This window comes from Gobius niger (assembly GCF_951799975.1).
Source record: "Gobius niger genome assembly, chromosome: 10".
In the NCBI taxonomy this organism is placed as follows: domain Eukaryota; kingdom Metazoa; phylum Chordata; class Actinopteri; order Gobiiformes; family Gobiidae; genus Gobius; species Gobius niger.
Genome location: NC_136861.1, coordinates 1336255 through 1356354, shown reverse-complemented (window position 1 = coordinate 1356354; position 20100 = coordinate 1336255). Strand labels below are relative to the sequence as shown.

The following is a 20100-nucleotide window of genomic DNA, read 5'->3' as shown; positions in this document are numbered from 1 at the left end:
GACACAGTTCAACAAACAATAAGCAAATCAACATTATGGAAAATAAAAAAACAAGTTCTATTTAACAATGACAGCTTACTGATGATGTTGTTATGTGGAATTAAGCATTTTCCGATTCCTAAATGAATGCCTGACATCTTAAAGCTTCTCCTATGTGAACGTGAATAATAAAGGGGAAAAAGGGCAGCCCTGACGTGTTCCTCAGCCTAGGCATAATTAGGATTAGTTTAAAAACAAAAACACCATAACTTAGGGCTGTGTGATGTGTTTATCTTTAAAACAACTGTTTGAGTAGAGCCTCCTCACAAGCGGGAGAAGTCATCTCGACGTCTGACCAGGGCCTTGCTGACCTCGGACAGCGAGCGGCAGCCTGCAACACACACAGCTTCAGTACTGATGACACACATGGAAATAAACTGAACCAGCACCGTGAAGGAGGAGGAGGAGGTGCCAGTTCTTGGAGAAAAAAAGGGGTCACACACCTGCCAGGGCCATGGCCAGTCGCAGCTCCTCTTTCAGCAGGGTCAGCAACTCAGTGACACCCTGCGCTCCCTGTACACAGAGGCACAAGGATATTAGGCCTTTTCAATACATTCAGACATCTTAGCATCAACACAAATAGTAATCATCAGAAAATATCAAAATATATTAAGGTCATAAAGGGTCATTTCAAGCAGCTACATGACTCACAAAACAACTGTTTATATAACTCATTGAAATGAAGCACAACTACAACAACGATCTTGTTTCATGTACGATGTTTAGTACAAAAAGCAAGTAACAAAATGCGATCATTAATATATTTCTTTCAGATTGTTACCAGTGCCAAACATTACCGAGAGTTACTTCTATATCATAAAGGTACATTAATATATATTATATTCCGAGATCTTGCTACTTCCCAGTTGTCATTACCATCCTCAATATAATATTAATTTGTGTTTAATTATTATTATTTATTTATTTATTGAATGATGTGTGAAGTATGATCTAAGTCCTGCATAGTGTGGTGCATTAAAAAGCCAGGGTGTAGAGCGGGTCAGAAGTAACTCCCAACATTCAGTCAAATAACTGACTTTATAATGACTTATAAATTAGAACGCACAAAAGTTGCTGCTGAAAGCCACAACATCCGACATCTCTAAACGCTCTTCCTCCGTCTAACCACAGATTCAAAGTGTGCCAGATGTGCTGCAGATGCATGTAGTGCTGTTAAATGCTTTCTCCTCACACCTCATCATCTATGTCTGGAAGCAGATCAGAGCCCGCACGATTGCTGTGTTTTCTGAGAGACGTGTAAACATGGCCTGCAGGATAACTCGCACACCTCCACGATGATAAAGAACAGGACTTGTAACATTGTGACTGTAAAGTGTGGTTCATCACCTGACAGGCCAGACCCCACAGCACTGGGCGGCCGATGAACACAGCCTTGGCTCCCAGCGCCAGGGCTTTCAGGACGTCTGTGCCCTTCCGGACCCCCCCGTCCAGGTAGACGTCACAGCGACCCGCCACGGCCTGCACCACCTCCGATAGGACGTCCAGCTGAAGGACAAGACGAGGCTCAGTGATAGGACACACAGCAGGCACAACTTACAATCAGTTTGTCTGACCACGTGCTTACACCTGGAAAAAACATTCATTATAAGCACATTTACTTTAATGACTTGGATGACGGAAACCCTGATGTTAACGCACGAGACCCATGCTCTGTAGCCATTTTATAAAGTCAAAGGCCACTTCCTCAGATGTTAATATCTGACTCGCACCTGATTTACTGAGCTTGAACCAAAAAAGGACATCTTCACTGTTTTTTTGGGCGTCCCACAGCTGAATGGGGCCAAGCTGCAACGGGGGGGTCCCCACTGGAAATGACCCAAGGTATACTCTAATGATAGACAGTAGTTTGTAAAAGGTACCAATAAGGATCTGGCTCCCAGACTATAAGAAATCCAAAACCCCTCAATAAAAATATCAATATAGCAAAAATTTAGACAAAACAAACCTTGTTTCTTGGAGTTATGCCCGAACTCTTTAATCCTGACGCTAGAGCAGACCGTCCATATACTGGGATATGGGCAGTGTTTAACTCACAGTGGGAGAAATAGTTTATAGTTTGTTCTGCAAAAGCTTAACAGGCCAGAGACTGGAGGAATGTTAATGTAAGAGGAGAGCGAAGAGGAAGCGCTCGTAGTCAGCGATGTTTGCTTGGGTCAGATGAGGCAGGGGGGCACACACTGACCGTGGCTGGAACCCCGTCCAGCTGCCGTGCTCCGTGGTTAGACACCAGGATCCCATCCACGCCACAGTCCACGGCCTGACGTGCGTCCTCCGCTGAGAAGCAACACCAGGCATGAGTACAAAAGGAAATATTCACAATAGAACAGTCTAACTGCATTATAATAAACTAAAGATACATTTAACAACTCTTTATTTTTTCAGTTTGTTCCAAGTCTGACCATGCACTTGAACAATGAATTAAAGCACATTTCATTTAATGGCGTAATAACGGAAACCCTCGAGACTGATGCTCAGATGCTTTTCAGAAAGTCAAAGGCCATGTTCTCAGATGTCAATATGTGACTCCCACCTGATCCCAACAAACAAGGGCATCTTTGAATCCAAACAGTTTTTCTGGAATAACTAAAGGCTAAAGCTGAGAGCTGAATGCAACAAGTCAATTTCTCGGGAGCAGGTTGTCTTGTGATTGGAAGGTTGTGGGTTCGAATCGTTGTGTCGTCGGGCAAGACACTTTACCCTACTTGCCTCCAGTGTCTGCATACACTGGTGTATGAATGAGAGAGTGAATGGGTGAGTGGTTCCTTACTGTAAAACGCTTTGAGAAACACTGGCAGAAGTGCTCTCAAATTTTTTTCTGAAGACCACCTAACAGAATCCCACTCCAACAACCCCCCAAAAACAGAATAGGAAGGATAAGCTAAACTGATGTTTAATATGCAACTGTTTCAAGTCAAAAACAAATTATTCAAACACAAATGCAATGATGTGATCAGAAATTCTTATATGAATTTCATTTTATTTGAAAAAGTTAATGTGAAATGAGCTGCAGCTTAATATGCAACAAAACATGTGCAAAAAAGCTGCTGTAACTTAACCTTAATGTCATTCTAAAGAGCCAAGAGTTTCAAACTGAGGTGGTGGCTATAGGAAGTCTATGGTTGTAACTATGACAACAACAATAATGTCCAACATCACTGAAACTACTGGGATTTTACACATTAAACAAAAAGAATTTCAGTCAAACCAACCAGTGTGGAAAACCCAACTTCACAGTTACAGTGTTGTGAAGAGCATGAGCTTTGAAAGCAGACTCTGAGCTTTGGATGTAACGCAGACTCGTGCACAGACGCACACGCCTCGTGCACAGACGCACACGCCTCGTGCACAGACGCCGTGGGAAATAGGAGACGTTTGGCTCCACAGAAGCTTCTCTGAATCACAAGCAACAAAACGCTGCTGATTTCATGAAAATCCGTTGCATATTGAGGTGAAACACCGGCTGTAAAGACGAGAGAATGAGTCGTGGCTGCAGACGCGGGCACACATACGGCCGCAGTCCGTTCGACCCGCCCCAACCCGACCCAATTGTATGACCCGATCTGCAACCCGCTCATCAGGTACTCTCCTGGCGTTCTGCCCCAGCCATGTGAGAAATCCTACATGTTTTACAATAGCTACATATTGACAAACAGGATGTCTGAGAAGTGGCAGCCGCGCATCCATGTGCATCATAACACTTGTCTGTCCCTCAAAAAGGAAAGACTTGGCCCTGGTCACAATGTGCTGGGGTTCGCGGACCACCACACTTTGAGAATTACTGGTTTAGACAGATTTGTGAACAATATTTCAGTTTGATATCTGAGGTCAGCGCATGAGAAATGAGTCACAAGTGTTGTGGGTGTAGATTCTAGAATCCGTCCGTACCACTGAGGATGCCCTTCAAGATGACCGGGAGCTGCGTGTGCGACTTCAGCCACCGGACGTCCTCCCAGCTCAGGGACGGGTCGATGGCCTTGGACACGTACACGGACAGGCCGCTGTCCGCCCCGTAGCTGTCCTCCGAGAAGGACAGGGACGGGGCCGAGAAGTTGGACATGCTGCACACACAAAGTGTTTTAGTGAAGACGAAAGGACACCCTGGGGACCCCAGTGTGCTGCGGGGGACCCCAGTGTGCTGCGGGGGACCCCAGTGTGCTGCTGGGGACCCCAGTGTGCTGCGGGGGACCCCAGTGTGCTGCGGGGGACCCCAGTGTGCTGCGGGGGACCCCAGTGTGCTGCTGGGGACCCCAGTGTGCTGCAGGGGACCCCAGTGTGCTGCTGGGGACCCCAGTGTGCTGCGGGGGACCCCAGTGTGCTGCGGGGGACCCCAGTGTGCTGCGGGGGACCCCAGTGTGCTGCGGGGACCCCAGTGTGCTGCTGGGGACCCCAGTGTGCTGCTGGGGACGCCAGTGTTTGCGGGGGAGGCCAGTGTGCTGCGGGGGACGCCAGTGTTCTGCGGGGGACCCCAGTGTGCTGCTGGGGACCCCAGTGTGCTGCGGGGGACCCCAGTGTGCTGCGGGGGACGCCAGTGTTCTGCGGGGGACCCCAGTGTTCTGCGGGGGACCCCAGTGTGCTGCGGGGGACGCCAGTGTGCTGCGGGGGACGCCAGTGTGCTGCTGGGGACCCCAGTGTGCTGCGGGGGACCCCAGTGTGCTGCGGGGGACGCCAGTGTTCTGCGGGGGACCCCAGTGTTCTGCGGGGGACGCCAGTGTGCTGCGGGGACGCCAGTGTGCTGCGGGGGACCCCAGTGTGCTGCGGGGGACCCCAGTGTGCTGCGGGGGACGCCAGTGTTCTGCGGGGGACCCCAGTGTGTTGCGGGGGACCCCAGTGTGCTGCGGGGGACCCCAGTGTGCTGCGGGGGACGCCAGTGTGCTGCGGGGGACCCCAGTGTGCTGCGGGGGAGGCCAGTGTTCTGCGGGGGACCCCAGTGTGCTGCGGGGGACCCCAGTGTGCTGCGGGGGACGCCAGTGTGCTGCGGGGGACCCCAGTGTGCTGCGGGGGACCCCAGTGTGCTGCGGGGGACGCCAGTGTGCTGCGGGGGACCCCAGTGTGCTGCTGGGGGGAGGTTACGGAGAGAGTGGGGCGTTTCAATGGGAACCTTTCAAACTGTCAAAACACTTCAACACATTTTTTCCAGCTTCCCTCTGATACTAGCTTTCAGTTTGGATTTACAGTATGGTTTGCAGCTTCAGCACGGCCAGATAAACACACGCATGCTGCCTTCATGTGCTCTTGTAATTATGGTAAATACCACTTTCCGAGGAGAAAATTACACTTGATGCCGCCTCATCTTGTATTTTCCTCTGAAAACTGGAAGAGTGAGTTCCCGAGATGAGATAACCTTTGACCTTTCAACACGAGCAGCGATCATACACCATGTCTTTTAACTGATATGAAGCAAACACTACACAAAGCAACAATAATTCAGCAGTTTGTAAACTACTTTCTCACGTGAATGTATTTGTGTATTAGTGTACTGGCGTTTTTGAAAAGTTTCACTTTTTAAATGTTTGCACATTATTATTCTGTGTCCAGGTTCTAAACAAATATTTTAGTATAGGTATCGGGGAAAAGTATTGTTCAGGTATCGGTATTAAAAACCAAGTATTGTTAAAGTACTGGTATTGAAAAAATGTAACAGTACCCAGCCCTTGTGAAGTGAATTAGAACTGAATCAGACTTTTATGCTGCAGTTTCTATCTGTCTGTAAAGAAACAAGCTTCAGGTGAGTTCACATTCACATATATTCCCTGGTCCTACCTGAGGTGGGAGGGCAGTTTGAAGCGGTTCCTGACGTCGTCCCAGCGGCGGCCCAGGTAAGGCGTGTCCACGGTGAGGAAGATGGCCTGGTAGCCGGCCTGCTCAGCGCGCCGCACCAAGGACAGGCTCAGCTCCCGGTCTTTATAAATGTACAGCTGCATCCACAGGACCCCCCCGGGGCCCCCTCCGGCCTCAGCCACCTCTTCAATGGTGGAGGTGGCCCAGGAGCTCAGCATCATCGCTGTCCCCATCGCCCTGCAGGCTGTGCAACAACACAAGTCCGTCAGTCAATGATACATGATGAAGGGGAAGTCGCACTTCCCGTCTGCTCTAGTTCTATTCAGACCAGAACAAAATCACCCAAACCCAAGTAAACCTGGGAGATTCCATTGTGGGGCGCAATCACACTTTACCCCTGAGCCCATCGGCCTGAGCTGATTGCGGTCAGATTGGAGCAGCAATCAGCTGCTGTCCCTGCCCCAGAAACTAACAGTTAGGCTCCAAACACAAAAACAACACATCGTCAAATAACATTGTGTTACAGCAAAGCTGTGTACTACTAACGCTACACCAACACGGAGGACAGGATCCTGGACCAGCGCTGAGAATGTGTGCTGGCCATGAGGCAGGAGACGCCGTCAGAGCTACAGCTAATGTTAGCGCTGATGGATCATATGAAATAAGCTCCAGTTAAGTCACTAAAACCATCAGATACATTTAAAGCTTATGATACATTTTAAGCTTTAATGCTTATTAAATGACAAGTTTATTGCACTATTCTCATCAACAGAGAGCGAGCCATGGAATCACATGACATTAGCCTTTAGCTAGCTGCTAACTGCTAACCACCTGTGCTGAGCTTTAGGTGCATTTGAGCTTAAACATTGGGGCAAACCCTGCGTAGACCTGGTTAAAGATCAGTAAGACCTGGCAGTGAACCCCAGAACAGTTTGGTCTGAGAGCATCTCGGGCTAATCAGGGTTAACCGTTTGCTAACAACAACATAGCAGCTGGAGCTGGAAATAGTGCACATAGTCCTCAACCCCCTGCCCCCCTGGCAGGGAGCTGCTCCGCTCCTCTGCTGCTCCAAAGGACATTGGGATCAGTGTCATGTGACTGGGACAAGGCTGCTTTCACAGGTTTTGGGGAAAAACAGATAGGAGTCAAATCTTTAGCCTAGTCGGATTAGACTTCACATGTAAACGTGCCGACAGCACACACAGATGTCTGACAGATTGTTCTCCAGTCAGTGGTGCCCAAGGTTTGGTCAACTTTGGTTTTTAAAGAGAAAATGAACACCAAACCAACTTTTTCTGTTGAGAAACTGTGTGCATGATGTTTTAGAGCATTGTCCACTGTTCCCAGTCCCAGCAAACTAGTGTCATTTGCTCTTTTGTGTTCGAAAAGTCCACAGCTTTGTGTTTACTGCCCCCTCCTGGCCAAGTCAGCTGTACGGGCCCCTCTATACGAGCGATCGCGATGTCGTCACATCCGTTGGCCGTGGTAGGCATTTTACATTTTCATATTTGATAAACATTTTATTAAAATCCTATGATCAGCAAAAACAATGTCCATAAACGGGGCATTGCTTCTCTTGCGCTGTAACAGATCTATCGTTTTAGAAAACCCAGTTAGAGGCCTGGTGCATCAGCTGTGGCCGACCATTCACAAAACATCCGGCCAAAAGCAAGTAAACACTACCAGCGATCGCTCCTATAGTGTAGTGGACATACTGTACCTCTGGCTGTGGCCACCTCCCCGTCAGGGTGGGCCATCCTCTGCATGGCTGTGCTGGCCACACACACGGGCATGCTCAGCTTCTGTCCCAGGACGGACAGGGACATGTCCACTGAGGACACGTCCCGCAGGACACGGGGGACCAGACACCACCTGCACAGACCGGACAGTGGGTTCAGCAGCAGGACTGGGGACGTACGTAGATATTTATCTGTATTCAAATATCAGGATCTGTGTGGACAGGGCCTCAGTGTAAATGATTGGTTTATTTGGTCGGGACAGTGCATGTTAATGAACATACACGGGTCTCATGCATGTAAACGCGCCACACCGGAGTGTTTACATCCTGTTCTGCTTCCACAAAACAGGGATAAATACCCCGTTGAGCGTCATACTGATACGCAAATGACTTAGTGGCTGAGAGCGGCGCCTGAGCAGCACAGTCAAGGCTATGACAGAGATCGTACGACTGCAAAGCCTGACCCACAGGGATAGAGCCACTTTACAGGCTGCGACTTAATCATATCCTCTAACAGTGAGGTACCCACAGGTTCCCATCCTTAAAGGAACAGGCCACCGTTTTTCACATACTGAGACACCTGAGCTTAGACGAGTTGATAAGATAAGATAAGATAATACTTTATTGATCTCACAGATGGAGAAATTGCATTCGATGAGAGAGCATCCGGCAGCAGCACCCATTCAGTGCGCACCACTCTTTTTCCACTCTTTTTTTCCTTTGGTGAAAGATGGTTGTGTCGCGGCCGCCATCTTCACTGTTCTGGTCACAGGAGGAGCACTGGTTGATGGGAAAATCCGTAGACGATGACCACGGCGGTGGACCTCTTGCGCTTGGCCACGATGTGTACCCGTCTGGCCTTTGTGCGTGCCCTCAGTCACACAAAACGACCAAAGATGTTGCTAGCATTAAGCCTCTCCCAGCATATTCCTATAGCTCCAAACGAGGGTGAACTTGGAAGCTACCACGTACTTCCACAGGCACCCACAAAGATCAGACAGGTACGCATCAACTCGTCTAAGCTCAGGTAAGAACATCTCTCAGTATGAAAAACGGAGGCCTGTCCCTTTAATTAGCAGACTCCGGTATCATGTTTCGGCACTGTTTCAGGAGGAACGTTTTTTCTGGGAAAGGCTTGTAACCCACCAGCTGAGAAACACGGGCCCATACACACAATGGCAGAAGCTGTGGACGTACCTGCTGAAGGCCTCCACATTGTCCTGCAGAGTGCGTTGCTCATCGGCCCCGGAGCGGTAGTAATCGTACACGGCTTTGGGCAGGACTTTGCGGGCCCGCTCCTCGAAGTCGCTCACACACACGCACTGGGACATGTCAGTATCTGCACAGACGGGGCTGAGCGGGGACTGGCAGGCCGGACAGGGACAGTCGGGGACAAAGGGCGCCGCAGGAGAATCATTAACCAACCATGATGACATCACATCACCGGAGGACCTGCTTACACAGGGCTGCAGGGTCAAGAGAGGAACACCAACAGATCCCACAAGGAAGCACCACCAGGCCCGTCAAATCAGGCAAAGAAGGGAATCTTTTTTGTATGACGCCTTTCACATGACACAAGTCACACGATTATCTTCACAGCAGGACAATAAAGGTCTAAAGCAGGGGTGTCAAACTCATTCTGGGTCGCGGGCCGAAATTCAGCTCCCACGGCGGGTCGCGGGCCACATATAATAGAGACAATGTTTCCAATAAATGAATAATAAGCTGTGATTTGATCAAAGCCCCAACTTGACTGTAGCTTCATCAATGACAACGGCTCACACTTGTATTGCACTTTACAAGCCTGAGTCACAAGTTCCTCAAAGTGCAGTCGTCATTATTCATTCACTTGGTGGTGGTAAACTGTTATTGAAGCCATAGCCGCCCTGGGGCAGACTGTCCATTTACCACATGGCTATATAATGTGTTGTTCATATCCTGAGCTCTTATGTCAGTGCCCTCTGCTGGACACGTGTGGAACTCTACCCTTTTTTTAATTTAATGCCCCTTAGTGGCTGGAATGAGCATTCTGGTTATTCTTTAAAATTCATAACTCCGCACAGGAATGGGCTAGAGACTTACTTTTTTTTTTTGACATACTCTGGAATTTATGCGGATTAAATCATCAGGCCCGTGGGCCGTATGTTTGACACCCCTGGTCTAAAGTGTCAGATATTTAGTGCAATGTGGGTTTATTTCAAACTGTGGATGTAAACTGTGTGGAAACCAAAGCTGAACCAAAGACAGTTACCACCTGTGCTCATTTATGACCCCAAACGCCGCATTTCATTTTATTTATCAAATGGTCTGAATTTTCAGAAGTGCGTTAACATCTATTAGATCTGCTGCTAACACTTAATGCGCCTTCACATTTGTAAATACACTCACGCTGTTTTGTGTCAAATTGTTGTTAAATGTAATCTTTATGCATGCCCTTATAGTCTTATAGTTTATTATTTATCTAAGTTATGTGTATTATTGTAGAAGAATTGTAGTAGTGAACCTTGCCCATGGCAATAAAACAATTCGGAATCTTTATTAGGGAAAACAAATAACTATCAATTATTTTGATCAAGTCATAAGAAAGTTATGTAATGTAATAGTTATGTAATACTCTGATGTTACACTAAAGATTGATCCAAAAACACATTTTTAAAATAAATCAGACAACTGCACAGCTGCACCTTCATGGGGCCTTTCTGTGTGGAGTTTGCATGTTCTCCCCGTGTCGGTGCAGTTTTCCTTCAGGTACCACCTAAAACATGTACAATGGGTCAGGATGAGAGAGTGGTTTGTGAATGTGGGACAGCTCATGGCTAACATCCGGCATGGCATGAGTCCCATGTGTGATCTTTAACATGTCCTGACCAAATAAGCACAGGTGAATGTCACGTCACATTGCACAGCCAGTGACCATAGTGGGCGCTGCCCTCAGAGCATCGAGGTCCCAGGTGCTGCCCTATCCGTCCCAACTGTATCGCAAGCACAACAAAAACAGCAGTGTCACTTGTTACCTTCAGATTTATTTAACAACAAACTAAATCCATTAAAAGCATAAGAAATTCATGTTCTCCCGGCACCAAACCAATGTCCCACTAAAAAGGTAAAACAAGAAGGCGAGGTTAATAAAAGCAGGCAGTAGGCGGGAGGTCAAACATCAGGAAACGATAGATCTATAGAGACAAGTCCGACACGAGCACGGAAGAAAAATACTATTATCACGAGACGGAGCGAGAGTCCGACAGGCGGCTCAGTTTAAGTTCATAAACAAGTCCCACTGAGCTGTAGTTCCCCTCCTCCTAGACCTCATGGGGAACGTCTCAGATACTCATGGACAAGCCATGGGACCGGTCCAGCTGTGAGCTCTGGCTGAGCTCAGCGGGATACAGTGGAGTTCATGGGTACGACTGTGCAGGTGTGGGGGGGGACGCACAGGCGGGTCCCCCCTCTCCCATCCCACAGCGCTGTACCACCCACACCCAGAAAGACGGGCCTTTCGGCCGCTGGCCAAGAGGGCGGTGTGGTGGCGGGGTCGCGGCTGCCCGGTGAGGGGTGCCACAGGAGCCTCGGCGGGGTGCGTCCCAGCTCCTCCCCCAGTGTGCTCTGGTACGGCGGTGCCCCCAGACCCACAGGACTGTGGTGGATCTCTTTAAGCCTCGGCTGGACCAAAGACAAACGCGGCACTCGCTCACACCCAGGCGGTCCATCCTTCGTACAGCTGCGCCAGGTTGTCCAGGCTGGTGGCCTCCTTGATCACCATGTCCACCTGTAGGTTACAGCGCCACCTAGTGTTAGTCAACTTAACACAGTAAGGACATGTGACCTGTAAGGAGTGTATGGACCAGGCCGGGGGCTCGTGTCAGTATAGAGTGTATGGACCAGGCCAGGGCCTCGTGTCAGTATAGAGTGTATGGACCAGGCCAGGGCCTCGTGTCAGTATAGAGTGTATGGACCAGGCCAGGGCCTGGTGCCACTATAGAGTGTATGGACCAGGCCGGGGCCTCGTGTCAGTATAGAGTGTATGGACCAGGCCAGGGCCTGGTGCCACTATAGAGTGTATGGACCAGGCCAGGGCCTGGTGCCACTATAGAGTGTATGGACCAGGCCAGGGCCTCGTGCCACTATAGAGTGTATGGACCAGGCCAGGGCCTGGTGCCACTATAGAGTGTATGGACCAGGCCAGGGCCTCGTGTCACTATAGAGTGTATGGACCAGGCCAGGGCCTCGTGCCACTATAGAGTGTATGGACCAGGCCGGGGCCTCGTGTCAGTATAGAGTGTATGGACCAGGCCGGGGCCTGGTGCCACTATAGAGTGTATGGACCAGGCCAGGGCCTGGTGCCACTATAGAGTGTATGGACCAGGCCAGGGCCTCGTGCCACTATAGAGTGTATGGACCAGGCCAGGGCCTGGTGCCACTATAGAGTGTATGGACCAGGCCAGGGCCTCGTGTCAGTATAGAGTGTATGGACCAGGCCGGGGCCTCGTGTCAGTATAGAGTGTATGGGCCAGGCCGGGGCCTGGTGCCACTATAGAGTGTATGGACCAGGCCAGGGCCTCGTGCCACTATAGAGTGTATGGACCAGGCCAGGGCCTGGTGCCACTATAGAGTGTATGGACCAGGCCAGGGCCTCGTGTCACTATAGAGTGTATGGACCAGGCCAGGGCCTGGTGCCACTATAGAGTGTATGGACCAGGCCGGGGCCTCGTGTCAGTATAGAGTGTATGGACCAGGCCAGGGCCTGGTGCCACTATAGAGTGTATGGACCAGGCCAGGGTCTCGTGCCACTATAGAGTGTATGGACCAGGCCAGGGCCTGGTGCCACTATAGAGTGTATGGACCAGGCCAGGGCCTCGTGCCACTATAGAGTGTATGGACCAGGCCAGGGCCTGGTGCCACTATAGAGTGTATGGACCAGGCCAGGGCCTGGTGCCACTATAGAGTGTATGGACCAGGCCAGGGTCTCGTGCCACTATAGAGTGTATGGACCAGGCCAGGGCCTCGTGTCAGTATAGAGTGTATGGACCAGGCCAGGGCCTCGTGTCAGTATAGAGTGTATGGACCAGGCCAGGGCCTTGTGTCAGTATAGAGTGTATGGACCAGGTCAGGGCCTCGTGCCACTATAGAGTGTATGGACCAGGCCGGGGCCTCGTGTCAGTATAGAGTGTATGGACCAGGCCGGGGCCTCGTGCCACTATAGAGTGTATGGACCAGGCCAGGGCCTCGTGCCACTATAGAGTGTATGGACCAGGCCAGGGCCTCGTGCCACTATAGAGTGTATGGGCCAGGCCAGGGCCTCGTGTCAGTATAGAGTGTATGGACCAGGCCAGGGCCTCGTGTCAGTATAGAGTGTATGGACCAGGCCAGGGCCTCGTGCCACTATAGAGTGTATGGGCCAGGCCAGGGCCTCGTGCCACTATAGAGTGTATGGACCAGTATAGTACATGGTGCTGACCTGTTCTGTGACGCTGATTCTCCGGTTAGGGTCTATGTCCCGGCCCTCCAGTTTGGCCTTGACCCTCTTCCACACACTGACGGCGTACGAATTCCTCTCCTGCACCGCTGCCCACACAAAACACACATCACAGAGTGAGACTAGTGTCCTCCAGCAGGGGGCAGCAGAGGGAGCAGACCTGACTCACCTCGGCCTGTTTTAGGGTCCCGCAGAGCCCTCTTGGGGCTGGGGTTCAGGCCCTTGCTGTTCACCACTAGCGCACTAGGGGGTGTGTCTGTGGGCGTGGCCATGTTACGTGGTAAGGTCTTGCGTGCATTTTGGGACATGGAGTCCGGCTGGGTCTTCACCAGGCTGCAGCGCACGGCTGAGGGAAAAGAGGGTCAAAGTCAGTTTTTCCCACCGGATCCAACACCAATACTTGGGCTCACAGTAGTCGTTGATACCGAGTACCAGCCCAACACCACAGCAAGTGGATAAAAATAACAAAAGCTGTAAAAACATGCCAAAACCTAGAGCATGTGGCTCATTATGCTTAGAAGCAAAAGTCTGTGCACTGTGACTTATCTTCTTTTGCCCACGTTGAATCAAGAAGCATAACACAACTGTGATAATTAGTGGTTTTATAGCTTGAATAGCCCCAAAAAACTATTTGGTATTGGTAGGGCTGGTTAATGTTAAACAGTTGGTGAAATCAAAAAACAAAAATTCTTCTGGTGCGAAGTTTCAGTACTTTCCAGATGTCAATATATGACATTGTAGATAGTACTGCTTTAAGGGGGCAGCCCGGTGTTTAGGCCGCCTAAAACAAAGTAACAACAAAGTATACATACATACAAAACAGGAAGCGCTGTGGGAAACCCTGGGGCAATACACAGTATTAACTGGGGCATGTAAACTGTTGATCACAACTAAATGATATTGAGTTTATAGTTTTGTAGAATGATTAAAATAACCATTAAAAAGTACCTTTTATTATTATTATTATTATTATTATTATTATTATTATTATTATTATTATTATTATTATTATTATTATTATTATTATTATTATTATTATTATTATTATTATTATTATTATTATTATTAATTCTATTACAAATTAGGCCTAATCATATTGGAGAAGTCCAGTGGTGTGGTTCAATACTAGAGTGTATTATAATATATAATCCTGAAACTCGTCTCAGTCAGTATACATTGTATACACATGCGCAATCTGATGAGTACAAATTAAAGGTAGCACAAATTATAAAAAAACAAATTTAATATACAACTACTGCCACTAATATGGCTACGATTGATAACAAAAATACACTTCTCTTTTTGTCTTCCCACCATCTGGCTTTCTTCATTTCTATTTGTTCTTTTTAGTTTTTAATATGAATCTAATCGTGTCCCTTTGCTGTGATCCACAGGTCAACAGCTGTCAGATGATACGGTGGCAGTTTGTGATTCTATGGAGACTTTAATTTCCTCCTAAATGCATGTGCATTGAGGACTTGTGTATTTAGATCTGCCTCTGCAGGAACATTCATTAAAGACACAAACATCAGCCATCTGTGTGTCCAGATATGATGTCAACATGGACCACATGTGCTTCACTGCCTCATGGAGGAAAGGATCTGGAGGATGTGTGCGTCTTTCTGCACAATTTACAATAGTAACAAAAAAAGTAACATTTCTAAACAACACATTCTCTGGACCTTTATACCACAGACCTGAGAGTCTGTGTGAACCAAAGTTGAGGAATTCATTATCCACAGAACCAAATGGCACTGACCAAATGATTTATTTGACCCTCTCTGGTGACTCTGTTGCTGTTTTGTCTCTGGATAAAAGTAGTGAGTAGCTCAGGCGTTGATACATTAAAAAAACACATTTTGAAACTACATTTTTTAGTGGTGGAATCTTTTTAAACGTCCATCATAAAATGAGGGGGTCAGCCATAATGATGAGTAGGAACACCGTGTTGCTGGGTTAGAGTATGATGCAGGTGCAGCTGTGTCGTCATGGTTACCTGTAGCGAAGGAGGGGTGCGTGGCGCTCACTGGACTGCTGCAGGCCGTGTCTCTGTCCGTGACCAGAGGCGAGGCGAAGCCCACCAGCCCGTTGTACACACTGCACACACACATCAAATGTATTTATACCATGGTCTGGGTGAATACTCGATTCTGATTGGCTGGTGCATTATTTTGGTATAACCGCACACGTAGTCCGGTAGTTAAATCACTGGGATATCACTCCGCTGTGGGCATCGCCATAGCAACGCATGACACAGCTGAGTCAGATAAAGGCGTAATTAGTGACTGACAGGAACGTGTGAGATGGATTTTGTTTAATTTCAACGTTTTTGGCCGAAACAAAATGTTTGCTAAATGTTTGTAGAGGAGAGTGAGCAGCTAGGTTAGCTACTGTTAATAATATATGAGCTTTACATTTCTATTGGAAACGGTTAAGGCTATTCATCATTTTCAGGCGAACATAAAATGATCCTGCATTGAAGCATATTAGTCTGGATTAGTAAAGTCAAACATAAAAGTTTCAGTTGGGGGGGCCCAGGTGTGAGCGACTCCACCGCAGCCGTTTCCATAAACAGTTGAGCTGGTTGAGCTAGCTAGCTAGCTAGCTTCAGGTTAAACAGCGTAAAAGGTAAATAACTCCTGCCCACGAGTGCCGCATATCGGTGTTTCCTTCCAGGGAAAAGTGTTTCCGGGTTAGTCCTGTTGTGTTGTGATTCTGTGCTGATGTTGTGTCGTTGAGCCTGACTGAGATCCTCGTAATAGCTGCGGAGAATGACTCGCTCTGAGACCAGCCTTCAGTGACCGGCTAATAACCCACACAAAATAGTCCCGTAGTCTGGCAGATTTAGTGACTTTAGTCAATGAAACAAATATTTATTATAAATGTTACGTTTGTGGGACCCTGGTATAAGCGGATTAAACAACGAGGAGCCGTGCATTAGACGCTTGTAATGCACTTCCGCGTCGTGCATTATAACCGTCTAATGCACGGCTCCGAGTTGTTTAATCCTTACATATCCCATCCTGTCCGGCTTGTATCTGTTACACTGCAACAAGCTCCAGCAAAGTTGGATATATAGTGTGAATAATACTATCTATATCTATATCTATATCCCTGAAAAAGAGATTCTTAATCTCAGTGGAACTATCCTGGTTAAATAAAGGTCAATATCTATATATTTTATTATTAGTATCTTTACAGGGTTAATATAGGCAGTAGCAAGGCAAATGGAATGCTTTTTTAATGGCCACCAATATACTTCCAATGTCATAAACACAAAGAATCTGTGTGTGATTATTATTATCAGCATATTCAGAAGCAAAATAAGTGGAGTAAGTTTGAACTCTCCAATGCCTTTGAAGGGAGCGTTTTGTCAGTCCAGCGTGACGTGGTGTGGCGCTGACCTCTGAGTCTGTGTGTGCAGCTCCTTCAGAGTACCCGGCACCTCCTCCAGCAGCTCCAGTTGCTCGGGGCTGCGCGGCTGCCCGCTAGCCTGCACCACGGTGAACAGGGCCAGCTGCATGTTGTCCTGCCACGCCTTGTACTCCATCAGGAAGTGCCGCACACTTCCCTCGTACACCACCTCCTCCCCCTCGTTCAGAGCCGCCTCTTCGTCCTGAGGTCACATCACACACACTCAATGTACTCATTTGACTTTGCTAATATTGATATGCAGGGGACGAGCAGCACGAGTACGGTCAGATCAATACTGAAGGAGGAACGACATACAAAACTTCAAAGCCGTTTCCTCAAGACTAGTTTTTCATTCCACCAGTAACATTCAGGACCCTGCCTTCGTCATGGAGAACTTTGGGATGTGCTGGGGAGGTTTTATGTGCAATGTCGTGGCAACAGCAGGGAAACACAATCCAATGGAGTGGCCAGTCTACATTCTTTAGTTTGATTGTGAGGCTTCTGTGTGGGAGTGTGATGGTGCTTACACAGACCTTAGCCATGGCCCTGAGCAGGTGCTTGACGTCGGCCAGTTGTCTGTTGTGAGTGGACAGAATGCTCTTGATGGAGTCGACCAGCAGCTGCAGGGTCTCGGCGCAGGCCTCCAGCTGTCTCTCCTGCTCCTCCTGTTTCCTCTGACACACACCCAGCTCCTCCTCCAGACGCCTGCGAGCACAGCTCAGCCACTCAGGGCTGCCGATGGGCAGCTCCAGCACCGGGCTCTGCCAACACACACCACAACTGTTAGGTTACCACTCAGCTGCCCAGGCCCTGGCCCTGCTCCTGACAGCACCACTGAAGGATGGGTCAGGCCATGTCCACTAGTAATGCTCTATATTCCTTCTAACGCATTATGATGCACTATATGGCGAACAACAGGATGCACAAAGCCACCTTTGACAGGGTTAAAAATGTCTTCAAGTGAAATCCATGTTAAATCAAACTGATCTGACAAATATTTATCCACAAATAGGAATCAGTCTCTTGAATTTGGTTGTGTTTATCGCAGAAATCTATTATTATTATCATTCTGTTGGCGATTCAAACACGCAGCTCTGTAGTTTCTAACTGTAGATCATGAGATGGACCCAAGCGCAAGAGTCCCATTATCTGGAGAAAGGGGGAGACTGACCAGCCTGTGCAGAAGCTGCAGCTCCAGGGCCGACACGCTGCTGTTGAACTGGGCGGCATAGGAGCAGGTCTGCTGGCAGCGCTTCAGCAGCTCAAACAAGGTGGCGTCCATGTTGAGCGCCTCGGGTGTGCGTGTCCTCAGCCCCTCCAGGTTCAGGATGGTGGAGCAGAGGAAGGTCACCTGAAACACAGTCATGTTAAAGACATGATGGCGTTCTAAAGTCCTGATGAACTGGAGTACCTGGCTGGTGCGCTGGCTCTCCCTGGCCACCATGGCCCTCCGCTCTCGGATGGTCAGCTCAAAGTCCTGCAGCACTGGGGCCAGGGCGGGGTTGGCCCCTCCAGCCCACTTCAGACGCTGTTCAATACTGGCCTCCAGGGAGACCAGCTTCTCCTGAAGACGGCACACATTAGGAAGATCCTTTTACAGATCACGTTCATGTGGAACAGGAGGAGTCTGCGCCAAGCAGCCAATCACGGCAGACACACAGACACAGTTCATCTGAATATCTAAATCTATCCCTAAACTCATGATGAATATATTATCAGGGTTTATACAGGCAGAAGCAAGTCAAACTGAATGCTTTTGAATGCCCAAATACTATATTTCAATGCCACAAACACAGAAACAAGATCTGCAGATATCAATCAAGGGAAAGAGAACTGGACAAAACGTGAAACTTAGATTTAGATTTATATTTAAGGCCTGATTATACCATGAACATCACGTGTCTGGAGTATGTTCAGCCCTCTGTGTGTATGTGTGCGTTACCTGCACAGAGACGATGGCGGTCTCCTCCTGGCTCAACTTATACAGTTTCTTCTTCATGTTGTTGAGGATGACAGAGCGAGGAGGCAGGATGCTCAGAGGCTGACTGCTGGGGCCCAGGACGTCCTCATGCTGCCACTGGAACCACACACACACACACGGCATGTTCAGAGGGCCACGTGCACTCTGAAGGCCAGCAACACACCCAGATGCTTTGACGTGCAGCATATGGGAATGCACAGGCTCTTTACACTTCTGCAGTGTCTGTTTTTCCCAAACTGCGCAGTTTAAGCTAAATGCAGAATGACATTCCTGCTATAAAAGTATTTTTGTGGCAGAATAAGAAATGAAAATGAAATTTCAGAGGAAAACAGTCTCAACTTCCGGGTTGAAAAAAAAAAGTCATATTTGTTAATAAATTGCCAAAAGTGAAATATTAACACATACTGTAGTTGACTTTGGGAGGTTTTAAATAGCATGATATAGGGTCTTAAAAGCTGTTTAAAAAGAGCCTTATACAAAGCTCTGAGGCCGACAAACATCAGCAAATCCCATGTTTTTTAATAAGAAAAGCCCATTGAAGTACCACATGAGGTGTTCATGTAGAAGCTTTCATTAACCACCAAAACACAAGTCCAAGTCTGTGAACATACCATTGAGCTTGTACTACTACAAGCACTAGCTCTAAATTTGGACTTGGCTGGGGACAGGTCAAGTTAATGATTACCTTTAGGTTTGGATGGGGCAGTCTATTACCTGGAACACGGCGGTGTGCAGCTGGCTGCGTTGCAGACTGGCCTTGGCCATGTCCAGGCCTGTGTCCAGCCTGCGCAGGAGGTCCAGTTTCTTCCAGGCTGTGTCGAAGGACGAGGCCAACACCGTGGCTCTGTTCAGGAGCAGCTGAGACAGGCGCCCTGATGCCAAGCACTGCTCCACTGCAGTCTTACACACCTCCTCCAGGGACACCTAGAGAGCACACAAATGTGACTGCCATTCCATTAGTGCAGGGGTGGCCAACCCGCGGCTCTCGAGCCTTGGCCAATCAGAGTGCGGCTCTTTGCATGATTGGATATGTTTAATACAATGCGGCTCTTTGCAAAATAATTGGTAAATATTTCCCATAAACTGTAACAGTCTTTGACCAAAAATCCAACCATCGTCCTACAGACCCTGGTTCTATCTCTACATGAATGAGAGTCTGTATCTCCCTCCTTTTCGAGGCGTCGTGTAAAAGGTGCCCGTGCAGCCTCAGTCAAAGCAGGATGTAGGTTGAACAACAGGCAGGCAGATCGTGGCACTAGGATTAGCTTCTGTGCTTTTTCAGGTTTCTGATCAGCCTACTCTTTATTTGATGTAATTTGGCCTCATATTCACAGAAAAAGATCAAAATTAGGAAATGGAAAAAAGCGGAGCTCTTTTGAAGCATATGATCCGAAGCGCGACATCGCAACGCGGAAATACGCAAAGTCATGACTTTTCTTTCACATGTGACAGAGACTGTAGCAGATGCAACTTAAAACAGACTCTCAGACGTCCTCCAGAGGCTCCTGGTTAAAGTTCATGAACTTTATGCAGCTTGAGTGCCTTCTCTCTGCACAGTCCAGTCAGGACGAAGCTGCAGGCACTGAGCGCACAGGCCAGGGGCGAATCAGAGAAGGGGGCTCAGTGGGCACATACAAACACACCCCAGCATTAAAA

The 20100-nt window shown here is 48.4% G+C and overlaps 2 protein-coding genes across 2 annotated transcripts in view; both read right to left on the bottom strand.

The window, feature by feature from the left end:
* Window positions 1-31: 31 nt before the first annotated feature.
* Window positions 32-8922, bottom strand: hao1 (hydroxyacid oxidase (glycolate oxidase) 1). The gene is made up of 9 exons (XM_079564967.1): window positions 8774-8922; window positions 7559-7710; window positions 5821-6082; window positions 3946-4118; window positions 2243-2334; window positions 1387-1545; window positions 483-552; window positions 242-370; window positions 32-200 (listed from the first exon to the last, which is right to left on the bottom strand). Exons 1-8 carry the CDS (start codon window positions 8905-8907, stop codon window positions 303-305), a joined length of 1110 nt encoding a protein of 369 aa, XP_079421093.1. The 5' UTR covers window positions 8908-8922; the 3' UTR covers window positions 32-200; window positions 242-302.
* Window positions 8923-10602: 1680 nt separating this feature from the next.
* Window positions 10603-20100, bottom strand: part of smg1 (SMG1 nonsense mediated mRNA decay associated PI3K related kinase) — a 59544-nt gene continuing 50046 nt past the window's right edge. The window contains exons 54-63 of the mRNA XM_079565437.1: window positions 19159-19368; window positions 18406-18540; window positions 17875-18027; window positions 17635-17814; window positions 16997-17224; window positions 16454-16665; window positions 15046-15146; window positions 13219-13395; window positions 13032-13138; window positions 10603-11342 (exon numbers count right to left, since the gene is read on the bottom strand). Of these exons, the coding sequence (XP_079421563.1) occupies window positions 11265-11342; window positions 13032-13138; window positions 13219-13395; window positions 15046-15146; window positions 16454-16665; window positions 16997-17224; window positions 17635-17814; window positions 17875-18027; window positions 18406-18540; window positions 19159-19368 (1581 nt within the window). The 3' untranslated portion in view covers window positions 10603-11264. The remainder of the gene's footprint in view (window positions 11343-13031; window positions 13139-13218; window positions 13396-15045; window positions 15147-16453; window positions 16666-16996; window positions 17225-17634; window positions 17815-17874; window positions 18028-18405; window positions 18541-19158; window positions 19369-20100) is intronic.

Excerpts from the sequence above, each read along its gene's own strand:
- hao1 (XM_079564967.1), bottom strand. The coding sequence starts at position 8,907 with ATGTCCCAGTGCGTGTGTGTGAGCGACTTCGAGGAGCGGGCCCGCAAA. Across the intron at positions 4,119-5,820 it reads AAACTGCCCTCCCACCTCAG|CATGTCCAACTTCTCGGCCC; the intron begins GTAGGACCAGGG and ends TTGTGTGTGCAG. Across the intron at positions 1,546-2,242 it reads TGGACGGGGTTCCAGCCACG|CTGGACGTCCTATCGGAGGT; the intron begins GTCAGTGTGTGC and ends CTTGTCCTTCAG.